Raw genomic sequence first — 23,603 nt, forward strand, 5'->3', positions numbered from 1 at the left:
CAGTCTTTGGGATCACTCTACTTGCATCGTTGATGGCTTACTCCTGTCAATGTCTGCGTGTGAGCTTGTCTTCTCCGCCATCGTTGACAAGTTTCATTACATTAAAAATGCCACAGCGATCAGAATGTCAACTAGCTGTGTAACTATAGGTCTAGGTGTGTTGGCGTTAACGATATTAAGGGCACAGATTCGCTATAGTTCTGACCTGGACGGCGGTATCTCGCTGCTCATCGCTTGAAAGAGAAAATGCACACCGGCTAAAACAACAGCACATTTGGCATTACATTGCTTCTTCAGGAATAGACGCCTCGGGAGACACAAGATCAAAACCCCAAATCCACGTAATGTGAAGATAAGACCGTGGCAAAGAAAAAAAGGACTGCTTTGGTATAGCAGAGCAATTGTCCATTTTATAATGGCACCAATATACCATAAAAAAAGACTGTAGGAAAGGTTGAGGTTTTCAAACAAGGTCCTCGCACACTTTAGCACAACATCAAACCCATCAAACAGAACCATTTCAAACATTGGCTTGATTACAAAAATACCTTTTTGTATTTCTTTAAAATATCTAAAAATGTACAGCATTGTTTTTTTTTTTTAAGTTTTTTTTTGGTTTTTTGCAGTCATGCTTGAACATGTATTTAATAATCATAACATTAATATGAATGATATACAGAATAGTAATAATTATAATTATAATCATAGAATAACATTATCGGGTAGCACTTTGGCTACACTCCTGCAGTGCACATGAGAGACCTTCTGAAAACGGCGGCGCTAATTTGTCCCAATTATTCTCTTGGCAAAACCTCTAATACAATCAACAGACAGTTGTTGGCTGCATTTAAAAGCTACAATCCGGGACTTACTGTAATGAATAACCCATTCTGACCTGAGATCAGATTCATACGAGGTTTCCGCCGGACACACACTGGTCCTGATGAACCCATTCTGACCTGAGATCAGATTCTAAAAATGTCAGTCGCTCTTCGATTTTTCAAAAATAGCAGACCTACAAGCTCGTATCGCGCCACTCGGTGGCGCGATATGAGCTTGTAGATCTGCTATTTTTAAATAGCTAAAGCATAACATGATGCCGACACCAAAATGGGTGCCCGGTCAGAATGGGATAAACATTATATGTCTGTATGTCAGAGTATTAACACAAGAGAGCTCGTTCACAAATCGATTCAGGCGCATTCAGGCACGTTAGCACTTCCGTATTTTCCCGAATCGAGAAACTGCGGAAGTATAGAGCGTTCTACCGGCTGCTTCAAACGCCAGTGAGCAACTTCCATCGAAATTAATAGTGGGGGGGGCAGGGCTGTCTGCTCTCTAGTTTATATCCAACTCTATGCGTCAGGTACACTCACTTCCTGGTTGACAATGTCGATAAAGTTATTTGAAGCAGTTGGCACTAGTACCGGATTGGGCCAATAGAGGAGCCGCCCCATCTAGTTTCGGACAGCAGCGCGACTGCCTCTCTGCGAAGGGTATAGAGCGACACAACTGGACAAGGATTGTAGCTTTCAAGCTAAATAAGACACAGTGTAGTCAGGGTCGCGTTTGTACCTTTGTCGTACATGTCCGGTAGTACCTTTTCACATAAGGTAACCTTAGATAGAAACCACAGAGTGTAGCCAAAGTACAGTATATACCGCTATAGTAATTCTTGAATATGTAACAGTATAAAAATGGGATTGGGTTTCAGGGAGGGGGGGGGGGGGCGGGAGGGGAGGGGGTTCGATGTGTGATGGAGACTGGGGTCTAGAATTTCCTGAGGCCTGTGAGCCTGCTGCTGCCTGAGAGACAGACAGAGAGAGAGAGAGAGAGAGAGAGAGAGAGAGAGAGAGAGAGAGAGAGAGAGAGAGAGAGAGAGAGAGGGAGGGAGAGGGAGAGAGAGAGACAGGGAGGGAGAGGGAGAGAGAGAGAGAGAGGGAGGGAGAGGGAGAGAGAGAGAGAGAGAGGTTACCATAGCCACAGCACCCAACCATGTACACTAATGAAAACACAGGGGATGATGAAACTGGAGTAAGCCGCAACCCCCCAGTCCCAGTCCCACCCACCCCCCCCCCCCACACACACACACACACACACCCCCGCGACACACACATACTCCACACTCACTATATACTACCGTTACTGTACACGAGCTATTACAGAGTTGCAACCACAGTGGTAAAATAATCTGGGGAAAGAAAAAAAAAACCCCAAAAAAACAATGGTTCCCCACTTTCTCACCCAAACCTCTCTATAACTTGCCTCCTTAAAATGTAACCATTGACACCGAGACCACACACAACACAAGTCCACTTTTCCTCCCACAAATATCTGATTTTGAACTTTTGTTTTCCAAATCCTTTTCGGCGTGGAGTGAAAACACACGGCTACATGAAAACCGACACAGTGTCAATATGACCACAAGGCTTTCAGATCTCCCATTCGGGGCGGATGTCTTTGGCAGAGAGATCGACGGCGTCTCCCCAAAGCCTCAGCTGGGCTTTTCTCTTTCTGCAAAAATCAAAGGACGCTGTAACACTATAACCCAGAACCAGGTGTGATTTACGTGCCGTTGGCCCAGCCTAGTATAACCCATTCTGACCTGAGATCAGATTTAAAAAAATGTCTTCTACATCCTGACAGTTTTCTGAAAAAGCTATGTTTCTATGTCAGTCGCTCTTCGATTTTTCAAAAAATAGCAGACCTACAAGCTCGTAGCGCGCCACTCGGTGGCGCGCTATGAGCTTGTAGATCTGCTATTTTTCAATAGCTAAAGCATAACATTCCCGGCCAAAATGGGATAAGGAGTGCAGGGCCATGAAGTCAGCGAGTGTATAATCGCCCCATAATCTTACCCTGTGTATATGATGTACGCATGATCAATAATGGCCAATATGCCCCAATTTCACAAAAAGTGCATGCATTTCCAAAAAATCCCCTGGTCTGTGTGCTGATGCCGGATCCTGTCTGTCTTCTTACATATATACAATTTGTGTATTTCCAGCCGATCATTATGCTTGATGCATGACATGCATGTGTGCCCCCCCCGTGGGAGCATGCACGGCTGCTGTTCTCCATCAGAGTGTGTGAAGATCGTGGGTGGTACGTGCCACATTTACACGTACAGTTCAGTCGTTGACCGCAGCATCAGAAAATGCCTGCCTCGGGGCCCCGTCAATCTCCATGCCCCGTGAGTCCGCGACGGACAGCAACTAAGAATTAACCCATTTTAGACCCCGAGGACGATTCCACAAATGCCTTCTAAATCCTGACGTCTCAATGTCAGTCGTTCTCAAAACATTTTCATGTCAAGGACCCCCAAAATCTAATCTAATTGCCCGCCGACCCCTATCTGAAAATATGTTGTTCCAGGGACCCCGCCAGAAGCAAAAGATTTGAGTCCAAAACGTTCGCTCTGAAAGAATATATATTCAAAGATTTGCGCCACATTTTCCACAGGGTTTTTCAAAAATGGCAGCTCGTATAGCTTGTAGATCTGCTATTTTTCAATAGCTAAAAGTATGACATAATCCTTAAAACACCAAAAGGGGTTCCCCCACTTGCCCAGCATGGGTTAAACTCACACAGATTCGGTAAAGTCCAGACATGTACTAAGAGATATGTTTTGGACATTTCGCTTTCACAAGAATAAATGTTGATACAGCAAATGAAATACATTGTCACATCATGTTATTATAATGCGCCACAGATGACTTATGGAACTGATGCCGATAAATTATTATAGATCGCAATTATAATGATTAGGGCCTACATGTTTGAACAATTACTCTATTTGACATTATACAAATTTTTCTGTCCTCCTTCCTGCCTGAGTATAGGCGTGTCAAACAAGGTTGTTACAAACAAGAAGCGATTTTGTGCAATTACATATTTACATAATAAATGTCCCTTTTTTTTGGCTTAAATAGGATAAATTGTGAAGCTCTGGTACAATAGTTTAATAATTCAGACCTGACCACACTGAAGTTAGCTCACGTTTTGACTGTGAACTCACCGACGGTCCACTGCTCAGGGAGTCGAGGGTCAGGTTGATCCTCCTGGCTTTCTATTTGGACACGAGAGACAGTCAGCAACACCCATCACGGCCGGCCACGGCCACCATCACACATCAAGAACCTGGAGTAAACACCCATGAAGACAAGATGGAGTTCACAGAGATGTTAGTAATTGTTTGTCTCTATGATTCGTTGGTTGGTGAATGTTTTAACAGTCAACACATAATGTAAAAATAACATGTAATTTACAACCCATCTGGGTGAGAGCAGCCGTTGGCTTTGCAAAGTGCCATAACAAAACAACATCTTATGAACTTCCTCCTAGAATCTCCCCTGTCCCATGACTCCCAAACTCCCCTCCACCCAGCGAACCAATGAGAAAGGTCAAGCCTTCAACCCGCAGCCCCCAGATGTGTTGCCAAAAATAAACGCCTCTTGGAAACTGTGGTAACTGCAGCTTCAACGGGAAGACCCTCGTTGAAACAATAAACAATCAGAAAAGCCAATATGGCCTCGAGAAACAGAAAGCAAAAACAAAGCGATCAAGAGAGACATTTTGTTGAGTTGCCCGATCAGAGAAGAGCATTAATCGACTTGACATGGCTGGGCTAGCTAATGCCCTGTTGCACGTTCAATCAAGGATGAGAGAATCAATGTGGTGCGTGGCCGCTTGGCTAGGTAGGATGACGCCATGCATACTTCCACAACGTCGCGTTTGTTCTGGCTGAGGGACCGAGGTTAAAGATTGGGCAGATTGATCATTGAACAGGTCTGCACGGATTAGACAAGGTGTTAGTGATTTTCAGGCTTAATGAGTTACATCCTAAACTCGGGCCCGGTGCATAATGTGAGATAGGTAAACAATGGCTGTTTGAGAAGGGGAAGGGACTCTTTGTTACTCATGAATGTGAGCACTGTTCTTCTTTTAGCATCAACGCGTAATCAAACATTACGCGTGATGTTGCACCATTGACGTATTGTGGGAGAGAAACGCTGCAAGTGTGGGTATCGAATAGGGTAGTGCTCTCGTTAGCGGCCTTGAGTTATTCACTTTCGAGCATATCTGTAATTTTCCAAATTGGATATATAAATATTATTTTTTTCATTCCATATCTGAGGGTGCTTTGTTATAGATGCAGATTGTATTAATGTTAAGACCTTTACCTGTACTGCCATGAAGAAAGGCCTCTTTAAAAAGACTTTAGTTCCAGACACACATACCACATATCAGCAAGATGAATGCAGCTGTTGACATGTACGCTTACTCCTGAAACCTTGCATAGGGACAAGGCCACTATATGGCCATACAGCTGCAGCTCACTACCGGTGTGTGTGTGTGTGTGTGTGTCAGTGGGGGGTGAAAATAAAGTCCCACTTCCTTATTAGACATGGGGCCTCCGCTGGGGTTGGCCCCCCACTCCCTGGTGGGAGTCAGACCAAAGTTGCACAGGAACCAGTGGCTTTGTCAGGCTATTGGCCAATAAGCCCCCCAGGGCAAGCGTCCAGACAGCGCACACACACACACACACACACACACACACACACACACACACACACACACACACACACACACACACACACACACACACACACACACACACACAGTCCCCACCATGTCTTGTCCGATGGAAAATCCGGATTACATCTACTTTTATGCTGTGTTTGAATCAACCCAGTGCTCGAGTATTTGACTACTAATGAAGACATCATACAATGTACTGTAACATACTTCCGAAAACGACATTAAATTATTGTGGTGAGATTGCTATGGAAATTTCCATTGACAGGAGTAACACCAGGTAATTAATAAAGGTCACTGAGCAGCAAGAACTGAGCAAAGAAATCCTGAACACTATAGAACACACACACACACACACACACACACACACACACACACACACACACACACACACACGCACACACACGTAATAATAAAAGGTCTTGTGTTTATACACACAATGCATGCACACACAAACTATAATCCGTCTCCCACAGTTATGCTTCCTGAGGCGAGATGCATACCCTAAGCGTGAATGTAGCCCGTCTGTCGGATGCCTAGACGACCGCTGACGGACCACAAGCTTCTCATGACTGCAGACTAGCCTCACAGCTGTTTGGAAGCCCCGTCGCAGAGAACATTGGGAACATATTTGCTTTAGCATGACTGGACTGCTTCAGCACGGCCGGGGCGACACATGTCAAACCGTGCCCCCCTTTGTGGATTAAACCAGTGGTTCTCTCAATCTCAACCCGGGCACACTTGAAAATAAAAGTGTTGGTCGGCCCACCCGTTTGATCACTTAACCCATTCTGACCCGAGATCAGATTCATACGAGGTTTCCAATGGACACACACTGGTCTGATTAAACCCATTCTGACCTGAGATCAGATTCTAGAAATGTCAGTCGCTCTTCGGTTTTTCAAAAATAGCAGACCTACAAGCTCGTATCGCGCCACTCGGTGGCGCGATATGAGCTTGTAGATCTGCTATTTTTCAATAGATAAAGCATAACATGATGCTAACACCAAAATGGGTGCCCGGTCAGAATCAATTGAATTGTATCCCACCTTGGATCAATGGAACCAAAGTAGTATACTTTATTATTATGAATTAGTATCGCCTTTTAATATTAATGTTATAATATCATTAAAATGGTGGCAATTATTCCAACGTAGTATACTTTAAGTATCTTACAGGTATGTATTAGTATCACCTTTTAAGATGAATGTTATAATAAAATGTGGCAATTATTTGCAATTCCCTCAAACAAGACAACTAACTGCAGACGAGATGGCATAAGCCTGGTGCAATACACAGCAAGTTCTCCTCAAAAAAACTTCAGATCAAGTTTATTCTTGTCGTGCTGAGTGAGTTACACTCGTCACCAGCTCCAGGCCAACAGTTTCACAATGGAGCCTGGCCTGCAAGGCAGCTTGCATTGTGCTAGGCAACACCCGAGTCTCAGTCTATTTCAAAACTTTTGAGTGGTGCCCGCATGTTTATGACCAGACTGGGTTCATTGATATGTATAATAAATTTGAAATGAAGACCCACTGGTACCGACAATTGAACAAAGGCAGGGACAGACATGCTGTCAAGATAAATCCTGTTATCCAGTTATCCAGATGGACAGTAGGAGATGGATGGCATTATACGATAGTCAGGCACTAAGCTTACTGGGGGCCATACCATTCTCTGAATGCCTTTGCACACTTGCGTGGCCTTATGTCACGCTCGCCTTGCGTGCGTGTGTGTGTGTGTGTGTGTGTGTGTGTGTGTGTGTGTGTGTGTGTGTGTGTGTGTGTGTGTGTGTGTGAGGGTGTGTGTGTGTGTGTGTGTGTGTGTGCGCGTGCGTGTGTGTGTGTATGTGTGTGCACTTCCATGTCCATTCTGTGGAGTTGGTGCAGATATTACGAGAGAGGGGCTGTGGTTGGTGTAGATATTACGAGAGGGGGCTGTGTGGCTCACACTGTATTAGCGCTGCATTATTTCCGTGTGGGAAAGTACCGTAGTACACATACAATATATTGGTTACATATGCCTGTGTTTAGCATAATTGCCTAAATCTCGTTTGGACGTCTAAAATCTCACCTCGGGTTGTTTCCCCAAAAAACCCACAGCCCCCATGGGGGGAGCAGGATGTGGGTGTGCTGTCATTACATCAAGGGGCCTAACAACATCCTACTGGGGCAGACTGACCAAACAATATGACTTCCCAGTTTGATAGAGGAGTAATTATTCCCTTCTAAACCCTCCCCCTCCACTCCCTTTCTCCTATACCCCCCCCCCCCCCACCACACATGTTCACTCCCTTCCTCCTCCGCCCCTTCAACTCCCTTCCTCGTCTGTCTGCCCCACCCACCACTAACACAGCCCCCCCCCCAAAGTCGAGAATAAATCTTAAAAAAAAATAAACAAATGCTTTCAATTATTTTCTTTATCGCTTCCCTGTTTCACCAACCCCTCCCCCCCCCCCCCCGAAGTATTCTGAAAATAGACAAAAAGATGATGGAAGGGGGGGGGGGTTGGTGGGCTTAAAGCTACAGAGTTCGCACCAATCAACAGCTTTGTGGAAGTCACTAGTCTGTACCCCCCCCCCCCCCCACATATATCCCTCCAACTCCCCCCCCCCCCCCCCCCCCCCCCCCTGAGGGGTCGCGGGAACATGTTCCCTCCCGTCTTGGGATGGAGGGGGGGTGGTATTAGTGACTGGCGCCGGGCACATAACGTATACTCGCGCATGCGCGCACACGCATGTGCGCACGCGCGCACGCACACAGTAAGCAAACATGCATAACACAGACAGACGTGGGACGGGATTCGCCGTGCTTTTGTGGTTTTGCGTCGTTTGCCCCGTTTGTCTTCAGTGCGGGGCAGAGCCCCATGTGTGCTGCTCTGCTCTCTTAACCCATTCTGAACGGGCACCCGTTTTGGTGTCGGCATCATGTTATGCTTTAGCTATTGAAAAATAGCAGATCTACAAGCTCATATCGCGCCACCGAGTGGCGCGATACGAGCTTGTAGGTCTGCTATTTTTGAAAAATCGAAGAGCGACTGACATTTTTAGAATCTGATCTCAGGTCAGAATGGGTCAATCAGACCAATGTGTGTCCGGCGGAAACCTCGTATGAATCTGATCTAAGGTCAGAATGGGTTAAGCTGCTCCGTTATGCTCGTGCCTCCTCCTTATCAGAGGATCTCTCTTTACAGCAGTGATAATGACTGATAAAGTTTGGTGAAAATGATATCGCACCCGGGGCTGCACATGGGTTCATTCATGGCGGGTTTTTTTCTAGCTCCTTACACAGTCAAATCAGTGTTCATTGTAAACCACATGAACTCTAGCATCCATCTTCATGTTATAATAGCCACACAATGCAAACCTCTTGCTTCAACCTCTTTCTTCTCATCTTGTACAATAAGGTGGTAAAAAACCCCAGCATCTTAAGATTCACTTTGCCAAGCATAGTTTATTTTTCATTAGATGAAATACAGTAACCTAGGCTCTTGTTCAATTGTTGTTATCGAGTCCATTTCTGCTATATAAGCACTTGGCCGTGTTTATTCCAATAACGTGAACTCGCAGCACATTAACCTAGGGTATAATACAGTAGGGGTGCTCACATGGCACAGGGGTAAAAGTACCTGGCCACCACTGCTGCGTCTAGGGGCTAGAATCCATCGTGGTGCATCTAGCTTTGCTGAGCATCTACTACTGCATACGAACACAACTGAGGGAAGTCGGACGGCTTGTCACTGTAAGTTAAAGCACTCCTGTCAAGCAGGAGGAGTAGAACAAAGACTCCACGTCCTCCCGGTGGGGGGAGGGGGGCCAGTAGCCATCAATATATAAAACGCAGATATCCCATTGGCCGATGCGGTTCATTGGAGCGTGGATGTGTCAACACGGCCGCCATATTTTCAGTGGAAGCAGGAGGTTTCTCCACTATTAAAGGGACACTTCACCCTTTTTGCAAAAAAACATATGTTAATGACGTTTAGAAGCTTTCCTGGGGGTAATTATGTGTGTAATATGTGGTTTTAGTTATTTTAGATTGTAGCAGTGAGCCTGTTGTCTCTGATGTCATGGACACTGGTCTCACTACCTTCCTGGACTACAATTCCCATAATTCTTTGGTGCACTGCTCCTCCTTGTGGATAGGGGGAGAGCTGTCTTACTGAGACAACATGTAGTCCAGGAAGGAAGTGAGCCCAGTGTCCATGACATCAGAGACAACAGGCTCACTGCTACAATCTAAAATATCTAAAACCACATATTACACACATAAAGATCTCCAGGAAAGTGTTCTAAAGCTTCTAAACGTCATTAACATACATTTTTTGGCAAAAAGGGTGAAGTGTCCCTTTAAAGTCACCATACCTCACTGAACGCTTAAACTATTTTTTACGTGGTTTGGGTTTGTTATAAATGTCAGATTTGTATTCATGCTATGACATATGACTTTTTGTTGTTGTCGACATTAGCGAATTAGTTGGCCATGATTTTTCCTCTGAGCCCGCAGAGTGACAGAGAACTGCACAAAGACATAGCCATGGTATGGTTCTTATACCATACCTATCAACTAATGAGGTCGCGTTTGCGTGATTTGACCAATCCATTTGAGAATGAAACACTCGGCTCCCCTCTGCGCCTCATCCATTCCGTTTGAGTCACACAGGCTTTGATGCCTCGCGTCAGAGCGAGACCGCGACATCAATGGGAAGCAGTCGACTTCGCTGCGCCGCCTGTGCTTTGCGGGAAAAAGTAACGGTGGGTTTCTCATTTAAACTGCACCTTTTATCTCTCCGATGAGGGACGAGTGGGTGGGGTGTTTTCATTGCCTCGAGTACCAATGATGCTTTGGACTAATAGTAGTTGTCTATGGGCGAATTTGTCTGTTTCATGTAACAAGACGATAGGGTGAGTCACACGAGAGGGTGAGTCACACGAGAGAGACTCGGAGTAGAACCGCTGCTCCTTCGCCTGGAAAGGAGCCAGCTGAGGTGGTTCGGGGCATCTGGTTATAGGATGCCTCTCGGGCGCCTCCCTATAGGGAGGTCCTCGACGCACGTCCCACTGGGAGGAGACCCCCCGGGGGGCAGACCAAGGCGCAAATGGAGGAAACACATCGACTCGCTGGCCTTGGAACGTCTCGGAATCCCCCAGGAGGAAGTCACTAATGTTGCTCTGGAGAGGGAAGTCTGGAGCACTCTGGTGGAGCTGTTGCCCCCGCGACCCGACTACGGATAAGCGGTTGAAGATGGATGGATGGATGGATGGATGTAACAAGACGTGTGTGTGTGTGTGTGTGTGTGTGTGTGTGTGCGTGTGTGCGTGCATGCGTGCGTGTCGACCAGCAGAAGCGTAGTCGAATCGAATTAGTTGGCCAAGTCTGTCAGTAGCCTAAAAGTGTGAAGGCTATAGATAGGCTAAGGGCAAAGATATGATCTGCCGCTGTGAGGGATTGTTGGTTGGGTTTGGAATGGATAGTGTCAAGGCACGTGAAGGTTGTAGCACGGTGTGCGTTAGTCCTGACCGATGTTTAGGAAAAGTTCTGTGGCTGTTTACACCATGTGTCCTAACATTTACCGAGGCATCTGCACAGCATGGTGCAATGTATACTTTGTCATAGCAGGAGCAGAGACAGTGTGTGTGTGTGTGTGTGTGTGTGTGTGTGTCATTACTCACACATACTTCAGCAGAACTGCCTGGACTTCCATCCCTGAGGAGTTCCATCTGCAGGTGGGAGCCAGCGAATCTAAACACGCACACAAGCACGCGGACAAGCACACACACACGTGTACAAGCGCACACACACACACACGTGTACAAGCGCGCACACACACACACACACACACACACACACACACACACACACACACACACACACACACACACACACACACACACACACACACACACACACACACACACACACACACACACACACACACACACACACACACACACACACACACACACACACACAGATGAATACATGCTGTATGCTTCACAACACAAAATTACAGTTTCTGTTATGCAGAGCTAACCCTCACATTTAGATCACTTCGTTGTGACTAAATCCTATCAAGCGAATTTCCGTGAGCAAAACGGTTGGCGGGCAGTGCCCAGGTTGGATCCCGGGCACTGTGTGAGTGTGAGTATGAGTATACAGTAGCACGGCCTGGGTGCGGCAAATCGTGTGGTAAACACTGGGAGAACCACTGTATACAACCAGGTAGTGTATAAGTTAAATTGAACACTTAACTTAGTATTTAATACTTGAATACTTATACTTAGTATTTAATACTTAGTACTTTCAAAAGGGTTTATTTGGGCACCTTACAAATTGCATTGTTTGTTCTACTGGCTTAAACATGTCAGTGTTTCTAGTGTTGCACTGTTGACAGCTAAAACGTCCTCTTGTCCCTTCCATTGTCACACCCACTTCTGTCCAGCTCTAAGGCGTTAAAAATGTTGTGAATATTGAAAGGGGCTTTTCTCAGCTTTTGGGTGAAAGTGGCCCCAGTCATTTTAAAATGGTTATATCTCCTTCAATTATTGTCCAATTTCATTGAATGATACATCATATGAAAGCTTACATTCTGTACTTTAATAATCTGTAAAAATCTGAAAAATGGAAAAGTAGAGTTGAGGGCCTTTTTGCTGGAGTTGGTCACATATGTTACGTTGCACTCCATCTCAGAAACCCATCGCCCAGGGGTCTAGTGTATTGAAATGGGGGATACACTCTAGCATTGTCGGTAGATACGGACAATAAGCCTCTCCGACAACATGTACTACAGTACATGCTTATTGTGTGTGTTTGTGTGTGTGTGTGTGTGTGTGTGTGTGTGTGTGTGTATGCGTGCGCATGCGTGCGTGCATGAGTGTGTGCGTGCGTGTGTGTGTGCATGAGTGCGTGTCTGTGTGTGTGTGTGTGTGTTTGCATCCCAGAAGATCCAAGGAAGGGGAAACGCTAAATAGGCAGATTCAGCCTAAACCTATTTTAGAATCTGACATCATAGGAGACTCAGCGTTAGTGCTGTTGCTTGGGGCCCTGGTTCTTAAAGAGTCCTGTTTGAGACTCTGCATCATGTCAGGAGATACTGCATAGTACTGTATAGTATGGTAGGAATTAAATACCCATCTAGTAACAAAGATAATGTATTGCTAAGTGCTAAGAAAAGCTAGTATAGATTCATTCCTTTTACCACTTCAAAGTAATAGTTCCTGAGAATGTGTGCGTGTACGTTGGGAGCAAGTTTTACAAAATATTCAACAAACAAGTTTCAGTACGAGAGCAGTTGTTGAGAGCTCAAAGGAAATAAAAAGCCCCAACTGAGCTTCATGAGAAGAATTTCAAGAGATCAATAATGAACTCCTATGTGAACTCGCTGTAGAGCCGCATAGATTAAGCAGATAATTAGGTCATGGTTGAAAAAAAGGAAAAAAAAACAGGCTGTGTTTAATGGCATAGGCGATGTTCATTTGAATGATGCAAAGATTTCAAACAGCGGAAGGTTTCAATATATCAGAAAGCCAGGATAAGGCCATAATATTGCCTAATAGGAATACACAAACAATCTTCACAACTGAGCAAGAAGTGTTTGATACTTATGATACAGAATGCATGGACATTATGGGGCGATTCACACTATGGTCCCGGGTGCGCACTCGGGACCACTTGGCAGATGTTGTGGTAGTGTGAATGATGCGTACCGTTCCCGGGAGCGGATCGCCCGACCGTCCCCGGGACCGCATGGGGGGCGGGTCTCTGGACCGTTGAAGTGTATTCAGATACGGATCGTACCAATGTGAATGCATGCGTACCTAAAGAAGGAAGTGGACTGGGTTTTTTTAAAGAACGTGACATAATCTCTAGTCGACGAGCCAAGCATCAACAAAAAGAAACACACAGACGCTGCACGATGCGTAACACCAGCGCATTTCTCAACGCCGCCTGTCTCCTGTTGAATCTGCTTATACGCGCAGCACCGCGCTAATCTTATTCTGCAGACTACACGTGGCTCTTGGGCTTTGCCTGGCATAGTTTCCAAAGTAAAACAAAATAATAATAATGCTAAAGTAGAATCCATAGCTAACTAATATCAAACACGACACTGGAGCACAGAACTGACTGAATAGCAGGCAGGCTGACAGTGAAGACGCATGCCTTCGATCAAACCCCACTCTCCATGGTGGTGGCAAAATATACTGTACATTTATATACTGCAATATGTAAAATGACAGTAGTTTTACACTTTCTCATGCTCAGACGACATTTTGTAATCAGGTGTATGTGCCAAACATTTATCACATTTGCTATTAAAAATGTACCAGACTTTCCAGACTTGGGTAGGAACATTGTTCACTTCAATTCAAAAGATGTCTGCTTAGCAGGAATGCACTGATGTTTTTTTACTTGTTAACAGTTACTATGGCACATACACTCTAATACCTTTAGCACTTACCTTTGACAAATGTTGATCGTCAAAAAAATAAAGGAAAAACAGCGCCCTCTCGAGACAGACACTCTCGAGAGACTACTTGCAGAGTGACTTACAAAGTTTCACTTTGTAAGTCACTCTGCAAAGAGCATCTGTTAACGTCACATTGGACATTGCATGGTTTGATACTAGACATATGGCATTGCACACTCTAATGTACATTATCTCCTATTTTATTTTATTTAACTTTTTTTTGGGTCGTGTTGGGCATCACAGTAAATTTCATAATTGTTACAAGTCATTTGTTACATTTATAGTATTAACATTCATTGTGTTACGGGTCATACAGTTCCAGGGGAGTAAGGGTGCCCCTATTTGAATAGTTTCAGTCCTCCCTATTTTCTTTTTGCTTGATTTGCTATCGTTGTTTTTTTTTCTTTTCCTTAACTTTTCCTCCTCATCTATTGCACAGTACAACTGTAAAAGTATACCAAGCCTTTCACTGCAATTTGTTCAAGTATAACTATGAGACAAATAAAGCCTTGAACCTTGAAATGTTGAATAAAATATAATTGTAGTGTTGTATCTGTTCAAGTGATATAGTCTTGTGGCACATTTCCCCCTCTAGGTTACTTGACTGTCACAGAATGCTAGAAAGGAAGACATTTGGTGGCCTGTGCTCTGAAGTGCACCTGTGGGGTCAGGTCGGAATGGAAGGTGATTTGATGGGGTTTGATGGACGCAGCTGGGTTGCACAGTGAGCTCAGGGGGGGGGGGGGTCAAGACAGACATGGAGGTTGCGGTGAAGAGAGGGGGTTGGGCTGGTGGGTGGGGGTGGTGGTTGGGGAAGGGGAAGGGGGGGTGAAGGTTACCTGAGCGTGTAGCGAGGAGGGGTAGGTGAAAGCGGGTGGGAGGGCCTGCGACAGCTCCGCCGGGTACAGAGGGTATGACGCCCACACATCGGCGGGGTTGCTGGGATAAAGGGCGGGCACTGTGAGCTCATCTGTGGACAGAGAAGAAGAAGAAAGAGGAGGAGTGGGGTGAGGAGAGTGGCCAGTGGATGGATGGGTGGGTGGGTGGGTGGCTGAGAGATAGGACAGGGTGGAGGTGATAGCGGTGGTGGTGATGGTGGTGGTAGTGCACCGTGAGTGAGTGTCAATGTCTGTAGTCGTTTCCTCTTATACCCCATTCAGTACAGTACATACAGTACAGTGCAGTACAACAAAGATATCAGTGGCTGTTTTTGACCTTTCTTTCTTAGAAACGTGAGGAAACCTCTTCAGACAATATTGTGATTGGTGCCCTTTAACCAATTCTGACCGGGCACCCATTTTGGTGTCGGCATCATGTTATGCTTTAGCTATTTAAAAATAGCAGATCTACAAGCTCATATCGCGCCACCGAGTGGCGCGATACGAGCTTGTAGGTCTGCTATTTTTGAAAAATCGAAGACACTTTTAGAATCTGATCTCAGGTCAGAATGGGTTAATAATGAAACTGTCAGGATGTAATAGACATTTTTAGAATCTGATCTCAGTTCAGAATGGGTTAAGTCAGGAATAAAGATAAAGAGAGAGAGAGAAGTGCGTGAGTGGAAAGAGTGCATGTGATACTGATAGTGAAGTGAGTCAGAGTTTTATCATCCGGTCGGAAAAAAAGAAAACTCTATTTTAAGAATACAAACATGGGAATCAAGAAATTCCTTGGAAAGCACTGAAATGCCAATATTTCTTTCAGTGCGCGTATACATGTGTGTGAAGCATAACCTACACATTTAGTCGCTGTTTATCAAGGCAAGATCTGGGGGAAAATGGCCGATTTAACAACTTCTTATCAGGAAATGAGAGCCATTTCCCCCTCCTCCTGGTCGTTACGTCATGGATTCATTAATCGCTTCCTTCTCTACCCCCGCTGGGACCCAACAAGTGCACGCCCAGGCTCTGGCAAAAAGATCCCAGATAAGAGCAGTTTTTGGTCATTTAGGAAGAATGTACAACCACAGCTGGCCTATGTTCAACTGTCAGTGTGTGCTTCTAGCAGCATTCTTAACCGCCTGACAAAATATTTAACTAAAATGTAAAACAAAGTGCAGAGCTACAGAGGCACATTCCACACATCTCAAAGGGTACGTCTACAAATCCTTGTTTTACCGTGGCTAATAGAACATGCACAGTTTATAAAACACAAGTGAATGTGTATTAATTTTATTTTAACAAAGACAACATTAAACCACTGGAGACAATATTATACCATGGCATTTACTGACTAAATGTACTGTGTCGTGGATAGAAACAAATATACAATCCATTTTTAAGGCTAAAGAACACCAATACCGATAGCTCAACGTCACATGGTCCAAATACTCCCCTCCTCTGCAACGTCCCAAATACTACACCGTTCCATCACCTGTTGCAAACAAACTTCTACACAGTGAATTGACACTCGACACGCAGCTTCGAACAACAGACAGGAAAAACAAACAAACAAACAAACAAACAAACAAAGAAAGAAGAGAAGGTCACACAGGACAGACGGTAGGAACAAGAGGAGCACTCACATGGATCTCTACTGATGAACTGTGGGCCAGGGCTCTGCTGGTTAGGAAGGGGGTTGGGAGTGCCAACCAGCTTGTTCTTGGCCATCTTGGTGTTGGCCTTGGCAAATTCCAGACGCAGGGTCTGGGGGATCTCTGGGTCAAAGCGGACCCCCTGAGGTCAAAACAAAAAAGGTGGTTACTTTTTTGGTTACTTAAAAAAAAAAAAAGTTCTATAGCCTACTTTTTTTCACAATTCATCTTTCAATAAAAGACTATCGTAATACAGCTCCTCAATTGTGTCAAGAGCATACAGAGGTTACTGTCAAAAGTGGTTGACATTCTGACAATCAGTCACTAAATATCGGCATGAGCCAATGAAAAACCCTTAACCCATTTTGGGGCGGAAACCCCTTTTGGTGTCAGCATCATGTCATGCTTTAGCGATTGAAAAATAGCAGATCTACAAGCTCATAGCGCGCCACCGAGTGCGCTACGAGCTTGTAGGTCTGCTATTTTTGAAAAATCTAAGAACCACTGACATAGAAACATAGCTTCTTCAGAAAACTGTCTGGATGTAGAAGACATTTTTTAGAATCTGATCTCAGGTCAAAATGGGTCCGTCGGTCGACCACTAGTCGTGACTCATGAGATTGACCAAAAAAATTAACTGCAGTGCTGTGAAAGAATAATGATGAATATAGTGTCGGACATCCAAGCGATGATAACTTTGCTGGGGAACATTCTTGTGGAGGACCGAGGAACAATAATAACCCATTCTGACCGGGCACCCATTTTGGTGTCAGCATCATGTTATGCTTTAGCTATTGAAAAATAGCAGATCTACAAGCTCATATCGCGCCACCGAGTGGCGCGATACGAGCTTGTAGGTCTGCTATTTTTGAAAAATCGAAGAGCGACTGACATTTTTAGAATCTGATCTCAGGTCAGAATGGGTTCATCAGACCAGTGTGTGTCCGGCGGAAGCCTCGTATGAATCTGATCTCAGGTCAGAATGGGATAAAAGCAGATGCAGTGTTTCTTCAAGCCTGTCCTGGATGGCTCCTCCGTGTGGCTCAGGAACTGCAGAATGTGGATGAAGAGTGGTGGTGACACCAGCAATAAGAGAGGGGGTGACACAAACCTGGCTGTCACACATGTCAGGCGTGCCACCGACGACCGTTATATGATCCAGAAGATCCTCATCAATCTCTCACTCTCGCTCTCACTCACTCTCTCTGTGTGTCCGTCGATCTCTCGCCGCATTGAACTCTGTGGCCGTAACCTAATAACACAACCTTAAATCCTCCGATTGCTATGACATGCACAAAGCACAACCACTTAGACGAAGCCAAAAACCTCGAAAAATTCCTGGGATACCATTGTTTTAAAAGGCATCCATCTTGTAGGAAATGACACGCTCAGCAGGGAGTCGGGGCCGTCGGTTGCAATTCACTCCTGTGATCTCTATCAAAATCTCGGCAGACGGTCCGGGCTGAGCAAAAACATTTTTTTATTACCTTTTTTTTACCTCTGGTCTGAGTCTAAAAATATGGAACGAGAAACGAACCAGGCATTTGCTTGCCAGGTCAGCTATCCACAAAGCCCAGTAGAATTTTGCCAGTGGCTATAATAACCCTCAAATCAACCTCCTGTTTGGGATCTGTTGGCAAAGGAAAACCTCACGGAAAGAAAAAAGAAAAAAAAAACGTTTTCTAGTCAGATCAAAAAGAGAGAAGCAAAGAGAAGTTTCTGCAGTGAGATATGCCTGATTTATGCCCTGCGAAAATAGCCAATCTACAAGCTCACAACAGAGCTATAAAATAAGCATGAGTGAGAACGCATTATGCGGGTCGGCGGCTCTCCCTCCAGGCCCACAGGAGAGCAGAGCCAAAAGGAGCAAAAAGGATGATGGTTCTCATGAAGAGGAGGGAATTAACTAGGATTGCTTTGGCTCACAGGAGCCGGCTGCCTCAGCTAGCTGAAACTCTGAAGCCTGGGTGAGGTATATAATAAGGTACACTACACGGATCTAATGAGGGCCTGGGCTCATTCTCAGCTTTAAATCAGGTTGCAGAGGAATCGTTATGATTATTATCCCACCTCCATTTTTGGAGCTCGCTAGCCCCCCACCCCCCCTAGTATGCACAACCTTTCTGTGTTTGTGTAAAACACAAAACATTGAAGACAAAAGGCGAGGACAGAAAAAAGTGAAGACGCAAATTGTGACGGTGCCGGCGTGATTGAGTGGGAGATGTACCATAGGTTAAGCATCGCATAATGATTATGCCACGAGAGAGACACCTGGGAGATGTACCATAGGTTAAAGCATTGCATACTGATTGTGCCACGGGGGACACCTGTTGTATATATAAGTGGCTGGTAAGAGAGAGGAATAGCCTTGAAAAACCTCCTACGGACTTGGGGAAAAACGACTTGAGAAAAAGGACAGAAATTGTGATTGGCCAGAATCAAGTCCTGTCGGCCCGGTGGTGTGCCGTTTGTTGGTTGGACAAAAATCCTCTCTCTCTCTCCATCGATCCACCGACATTGAAACAACATATTGATACTATGTATGCCCGGCTTTCAGGGCTTGAGTAAACGCAGACATTGAAGACGAAAGTGAAGACGGGAATAGCGAGGATGCAAATTGCGATTGGCTCAGAATGAGATGATGACTTGTATGATGATAGGGGCACCCCTCACTTCACATGGGTGTGATTTTTAACTCTTCTGCTTATCATTGGGTGTGGGTGATGATACAGTATCTACTGTAGATACTGCATGTGTACAGTAGATGATACTGCATGTGTACAGTAAGTGGTAAACGGGAGAATGACAGAAATGTGTTGAGTCATGCGTGAATGACTCTCTCTTTTTTATTTTCTTAGTGAACTCAGTGACTGTTTACTAATTTTTTTTTACCGGGAAATATTATGCAGGAAATATCAAAGTGAAATGTAAATGCAGTATTGCAGTAATATCCCCTCAAAATACACGCCAAACAAACACTGTGTTCCTCTCTCTCTCCTGTACTGTAGTGCGATATGCAGATAGATGTTTGCAAAAAAGAAAATATCTGGCTTATCTCCATATGACCCATGGGACATAGCCCTTGCTGAAAACAAGAGCACTGTTTAAATCTCTGAGCAACTGACTGAACACACACACACACACACACACACACACACACACACACATTTCCCTTACTCCCTCATCTGTCTTTGATGCGCACAAGATAACCCAGTATTTGAAGGTTGACAGATTCCGCGAGTATTCATGGTTTCACTTCATCGGGATGATTACATAGATCTATTTCTGTGGCAGAGGGACACTCAGAAGTTTAAGAAACGCCAAGAAAAGGTAAAGTATAATGTTTATGTACACATCAAATGAAAAAAAAAGGTGGGGAAATAAAGGCACCGATTGAGAGGTATAGTCCTTATTTCTCCTCCTTACTGTGTTGAAGTTTGACTAAAACCCAGCAAAGATGAGGTCAATTTTGAATGAGTCCGTTTCATCAAGGCTTTCTAGGAAGCTCTTTTTTTAAATACGAGATTAAATTCGAATCCCAAATCAATGCCTCCTACTTACACTGTATGTGGAAGAAGTTGCTAATTTGCCCTCGCTAAATGTGACCTTGTAAAATCTTGCAGATACTAAAGGCTTTATTTTACTATAACTACAGTAGCTGAAGCTAAAAGAACTGATCGATATACTCCTATACAAAATGTGTGTGTTGTCTGTGTTGCTGTACGCGCACACACACACACACACACACACACACACACACACACACACACACACACACACACACACACACACACACACACACACACACACACACACACACACACACACCTTCTTAAAAACTGCCTCGTGGGTGGACCTTGGATGGGCGTCACGTTACTGTAGAATTTGATTCAGTTGTTTTAGCATTTTTTTTTATTGAATGCATAAAACAACATGTAGGTCTCAGTCCATTCCTCAGTAAATACAATAGGAGAGAGGTTGTTCAGTGCGTGACACTTACATTCAAGGCATTCTTAGCCGCCTCTGCTTCTGACCGGCTGTCAAAGCTCACAAACCCCACCGGCTGGGGAGACAAGAACACAAGAAGGAAACATGGTTTAAGGCACAAACCTGAGTCTGCAATTCTGCATGAGTGACATGGACATGGTTTGTTTATGGAGGGAGGGGAGGGGGTTATATTCATTCTGCTATTTCTCTCCCATCTGCCCATCGCTCTCCCTTCCAGTTTATTAAATCGAGAGAGAGAGAGAGAAGACGGAGACAGTGAGAGAAAGAGATTGAAGCATGGAGGGGGAGGGAGAGAGAGAGAGAGAGAGAGAGAGCAAGGGAGGGCGGGAGGGAGGGAGGCAGGAGGCCTGCCGAGAGTTCATCTTTCAGGGACAGTGTTCTGTTCAGCTCCCCTATGTCCAAATACGGGCAATAGAACCAGAGAGTGCTGTATATGCAGGAGACAGAGAAAAGGAGGGAGGGGGGTAGAGAACAGAAGGACAAAAACAAATAAGGGGGCTCAAGGAAGCAAAGTGAAAGAAGGAAAAAAAAACAGCTCAAAGGAGGGAGAAAATGTGAAAGATGGATGAACAGAGAGAGAAAGAGAGAGAGAGAGAGAGAGGGGGGGGGGCATCTTAGACTTCTGAAAACAGGCAGAGCAGGAACACTATATACAGTATATCTCTTTTGTACGTTCTGCAGTCGCCGATTTGAAAGGAGAGCAAAAGCATGACACAGATACAAAGATATACTGTACATGTGCTTGTACAAGCTTGCCTTCTCTGAATAAAGAAATCGTTACTGCGTCGGTCGCTGCTGTGCACAGCCACGGGAGCTGCTGCCACTGCCTGATATGGGATTCTTCTTTTAATGTACAGTACGTGTTTCGAATTGTCGGCCCTCAAAACTTATTTCTGTGGTCTTGAACAAAGGAGGCACAGATTTCCCAGATCCCCCCCCCCAAACAAACAGACGGCAGGGGAATGGAAATTAAGATATGGGGGTGGGGGGGTTTAAGAGTTGTTTCTGTTGTTCTCTCGAGGCTGTGCCACACCGCGTGCAATCTGGAACGCTTTCGAGGGTTATGGGAATTTTGAACAAGTTGAACAAGGAGAGGGGGAGAGGGAAAACAAAGACGGGGAGACAGAGGAAAGACGTCAGCAGAAGGAGAATATAAATAGAAAAAGGGCCCGAGATCTGGCTCTTGCTATATATGGAGTTGCGGCCATGTGTTCCGAGTGGATTGAAGAGAGAGAGAGAGAGATCGATTGATTTAAGTCATTGTCGTTTCCATTAGTCAGGGTCAAGCCCGTAGAAGCGCGAGAGCATGGGAGAGTGGCTAAAATACTGTCGTACAGAAACCGCGTGAGAACTGTCCACACAGTATGAATCACACTAAGTCTGCGATGCGGAAAACTGCGATTTTCTATGGGAACGGGAGGGCAAAAAGAGAGGAAAATACAGGGAGAAAGGCTTACGGTTGCGGACATTCACTCACATGTAGCCATATCCTGATATGTAAAGCTACTGAATAAGAACTAACGTTAAGCAGGAATGTTTTATAAGATGAGAATGAAATTGACCTTTGAAGGTGTTTAGGTCTTTAATGACTTTAGCATGCCAAATTATAAACTACACTTACTACTACTACTACTACTACTAATCATATTCATAACCATATAACCATAACAATAACAGGAACAAGAATCTTTCAAATTGTAAATTTTCAAATGTAAATTTTTCAGCCTAACCTAAATGCCCAAACTAGAGACGCTAAGTTGAAAGTGGTTAAAAGAGAGTCAACGATGGACGTGGAAATAATGATGGAAATATCTGACACTTCTGTTCATTTCATCCAGCTGTTTTATACAGATGAATGGAAATGATCAGGCGATGATAATCATAATAATGAATTAGTATCTGCTTAATAAGTCAGTTTAATTGACTGTTCTGACAGGAATCTGCTTTGTTAAATCTATAAAAGAAAACCTTCCGTGAGGATGCAAACTTTCTTTTTATTCACATACCCAGCTTTCATTTGCCCTGGATAAGGGGAGCAATAAAAGGACTGCTAAAGCCAAAAGCTATATTATTCAATTCAATTAAATTCTAGGGTTGTCGAATAGGTTGATTCGTCACCATTTGCACTGTCACCATCAGCGACCTCGCGTCGTCAGTGTGCCAAACGTCAAACACCAGGCATGGTTTCTGTGGATGGTTTGGTAGAATTAACTGCTGAGGAGACACTGGAGCTTATCCAGGCACAAAGGAACTAAAACACAGATCAGGAAACGGCAATATTGTAGTACGCTACACAGAACGGCTGCATACCAACAAGGGCGAGGCTTGCCAGTAAGCACCTGCTGCGTTCCCTTCCCTCCCCACACTATCAGGAAGTCCCAGTGGACAACGGTTCCTCATTGACAGCAGAGGCAATTTTGTTGTTGTTTTGGTTTATAAAATTATCACCCCCACATTCGTTGTTATCCTCGCTATATGCAACCTGAGGCGACGACAAAGGCCCGGGTGATAATCTCTATACCGTATGTATGAAGTGATGTAATACAAACTGCACATTTGTTAAAATTTGTAGTGCTAATTAATTCAGTTTCAGCTTCACCCATTTGATGGCTGCTCAGATGATTACGATAAGCGCTGGGGTGGGGGTGGGGGGGATAGGAGCTAAGTGTCTTGCTCAGGGACAAGTATTACTGGGCGATATGGGTGGGCGAACTGGTGACCTCCTGATTACTGTACATGGTACCTTATCTAAAGAAGTTGTCTTGTTATTGATCAAATTGTAATGTGCTATCAAGTACCCTGACATGATGCCGAATTGCTTAACTCATGGGCACGGACACATGCCAACTGAGCTCATTTTCAATCCTCGTGCCCCTGGGGCTAAACATTACTGTCAGTACCACTCTTGTCAAAACACTCGTTTTGACACCTCAAGATTCTTTCCCTATCTCTTCCTTCCCTTCCCCTACAACATCCCACTGGTGCAGATTGTCTTGAAGTTGACTACATGGCAGGCTATTCTATCGCCAAAGGCAAGTTGCTGCAACGCTTCCTATAC

The 23,603-nt window shown here is 44.7% G+C and overlaps 1 protein-coding gene across 6 annotated transcripts in view; it reads right to left on the reverse strand.

Annotated features, from left to right (window-relative positions):
* Positions 1-1,011: 1,011 nt before the first annotated feature.
* LOC310875226 (RNA-binding protein with multiple splicing-like) overlaps positions 1,012-23,603 on the reverse strand; it is a 40,284-nt gene continuing 17,692 nt past the window's right edge. Inside the window, exons 4-9 of one of the 6 annotated variants that reach the window (XM_083788389.1) lie at positions 20,538-20,600; positions 16,529-16,679; positions 14,844-14,974; positions 13,244-13,354; positions 11,210-11,279; positions 4,018-4,140 (exon numbers count right to left, since the gene is read on the reverse strand). In XM_083788389.1, the coding sequence (XP_083644515.1) occupies positions 11,217-11,279; positions 13,244-13,354; positions 14,844-14,974; positions 16,529-16,679; positions 20,538-20,600 (519 nt within the window). In that variant the 3' untranslated portion in view covers positions 4,018-4,140; positions 11,210-11,216. Of the gene's footprint in view, positions 1,806-4,017; positions 4,141-11,209; positions 11,280-13,243; positions 13,355-14,843; positions 14,975-16,528; positions 16,680-20,537; positions 20,601-23,603 lie in introns of those variants that run through there. The other 5 variants (XM_083788390.1, XR_014570621.1, XR_014570622.1 and 2 more) reach the window with 5 other exon arrangements.

The sequence above is a fragment of the Protomyctophum parallelum genome, assembly GCF_964188405.1.
Source record: "Protomyctophum parallelum genome assembly, chromosome: 18".
In the NCBI taxonomy this organism is placed as follows: Eukaryota; Metazoa; Chordata; class Actinopteri; order Myctophiformes; family Myctophidae; genus Protomyctophum; species Protomyctophum parallelum.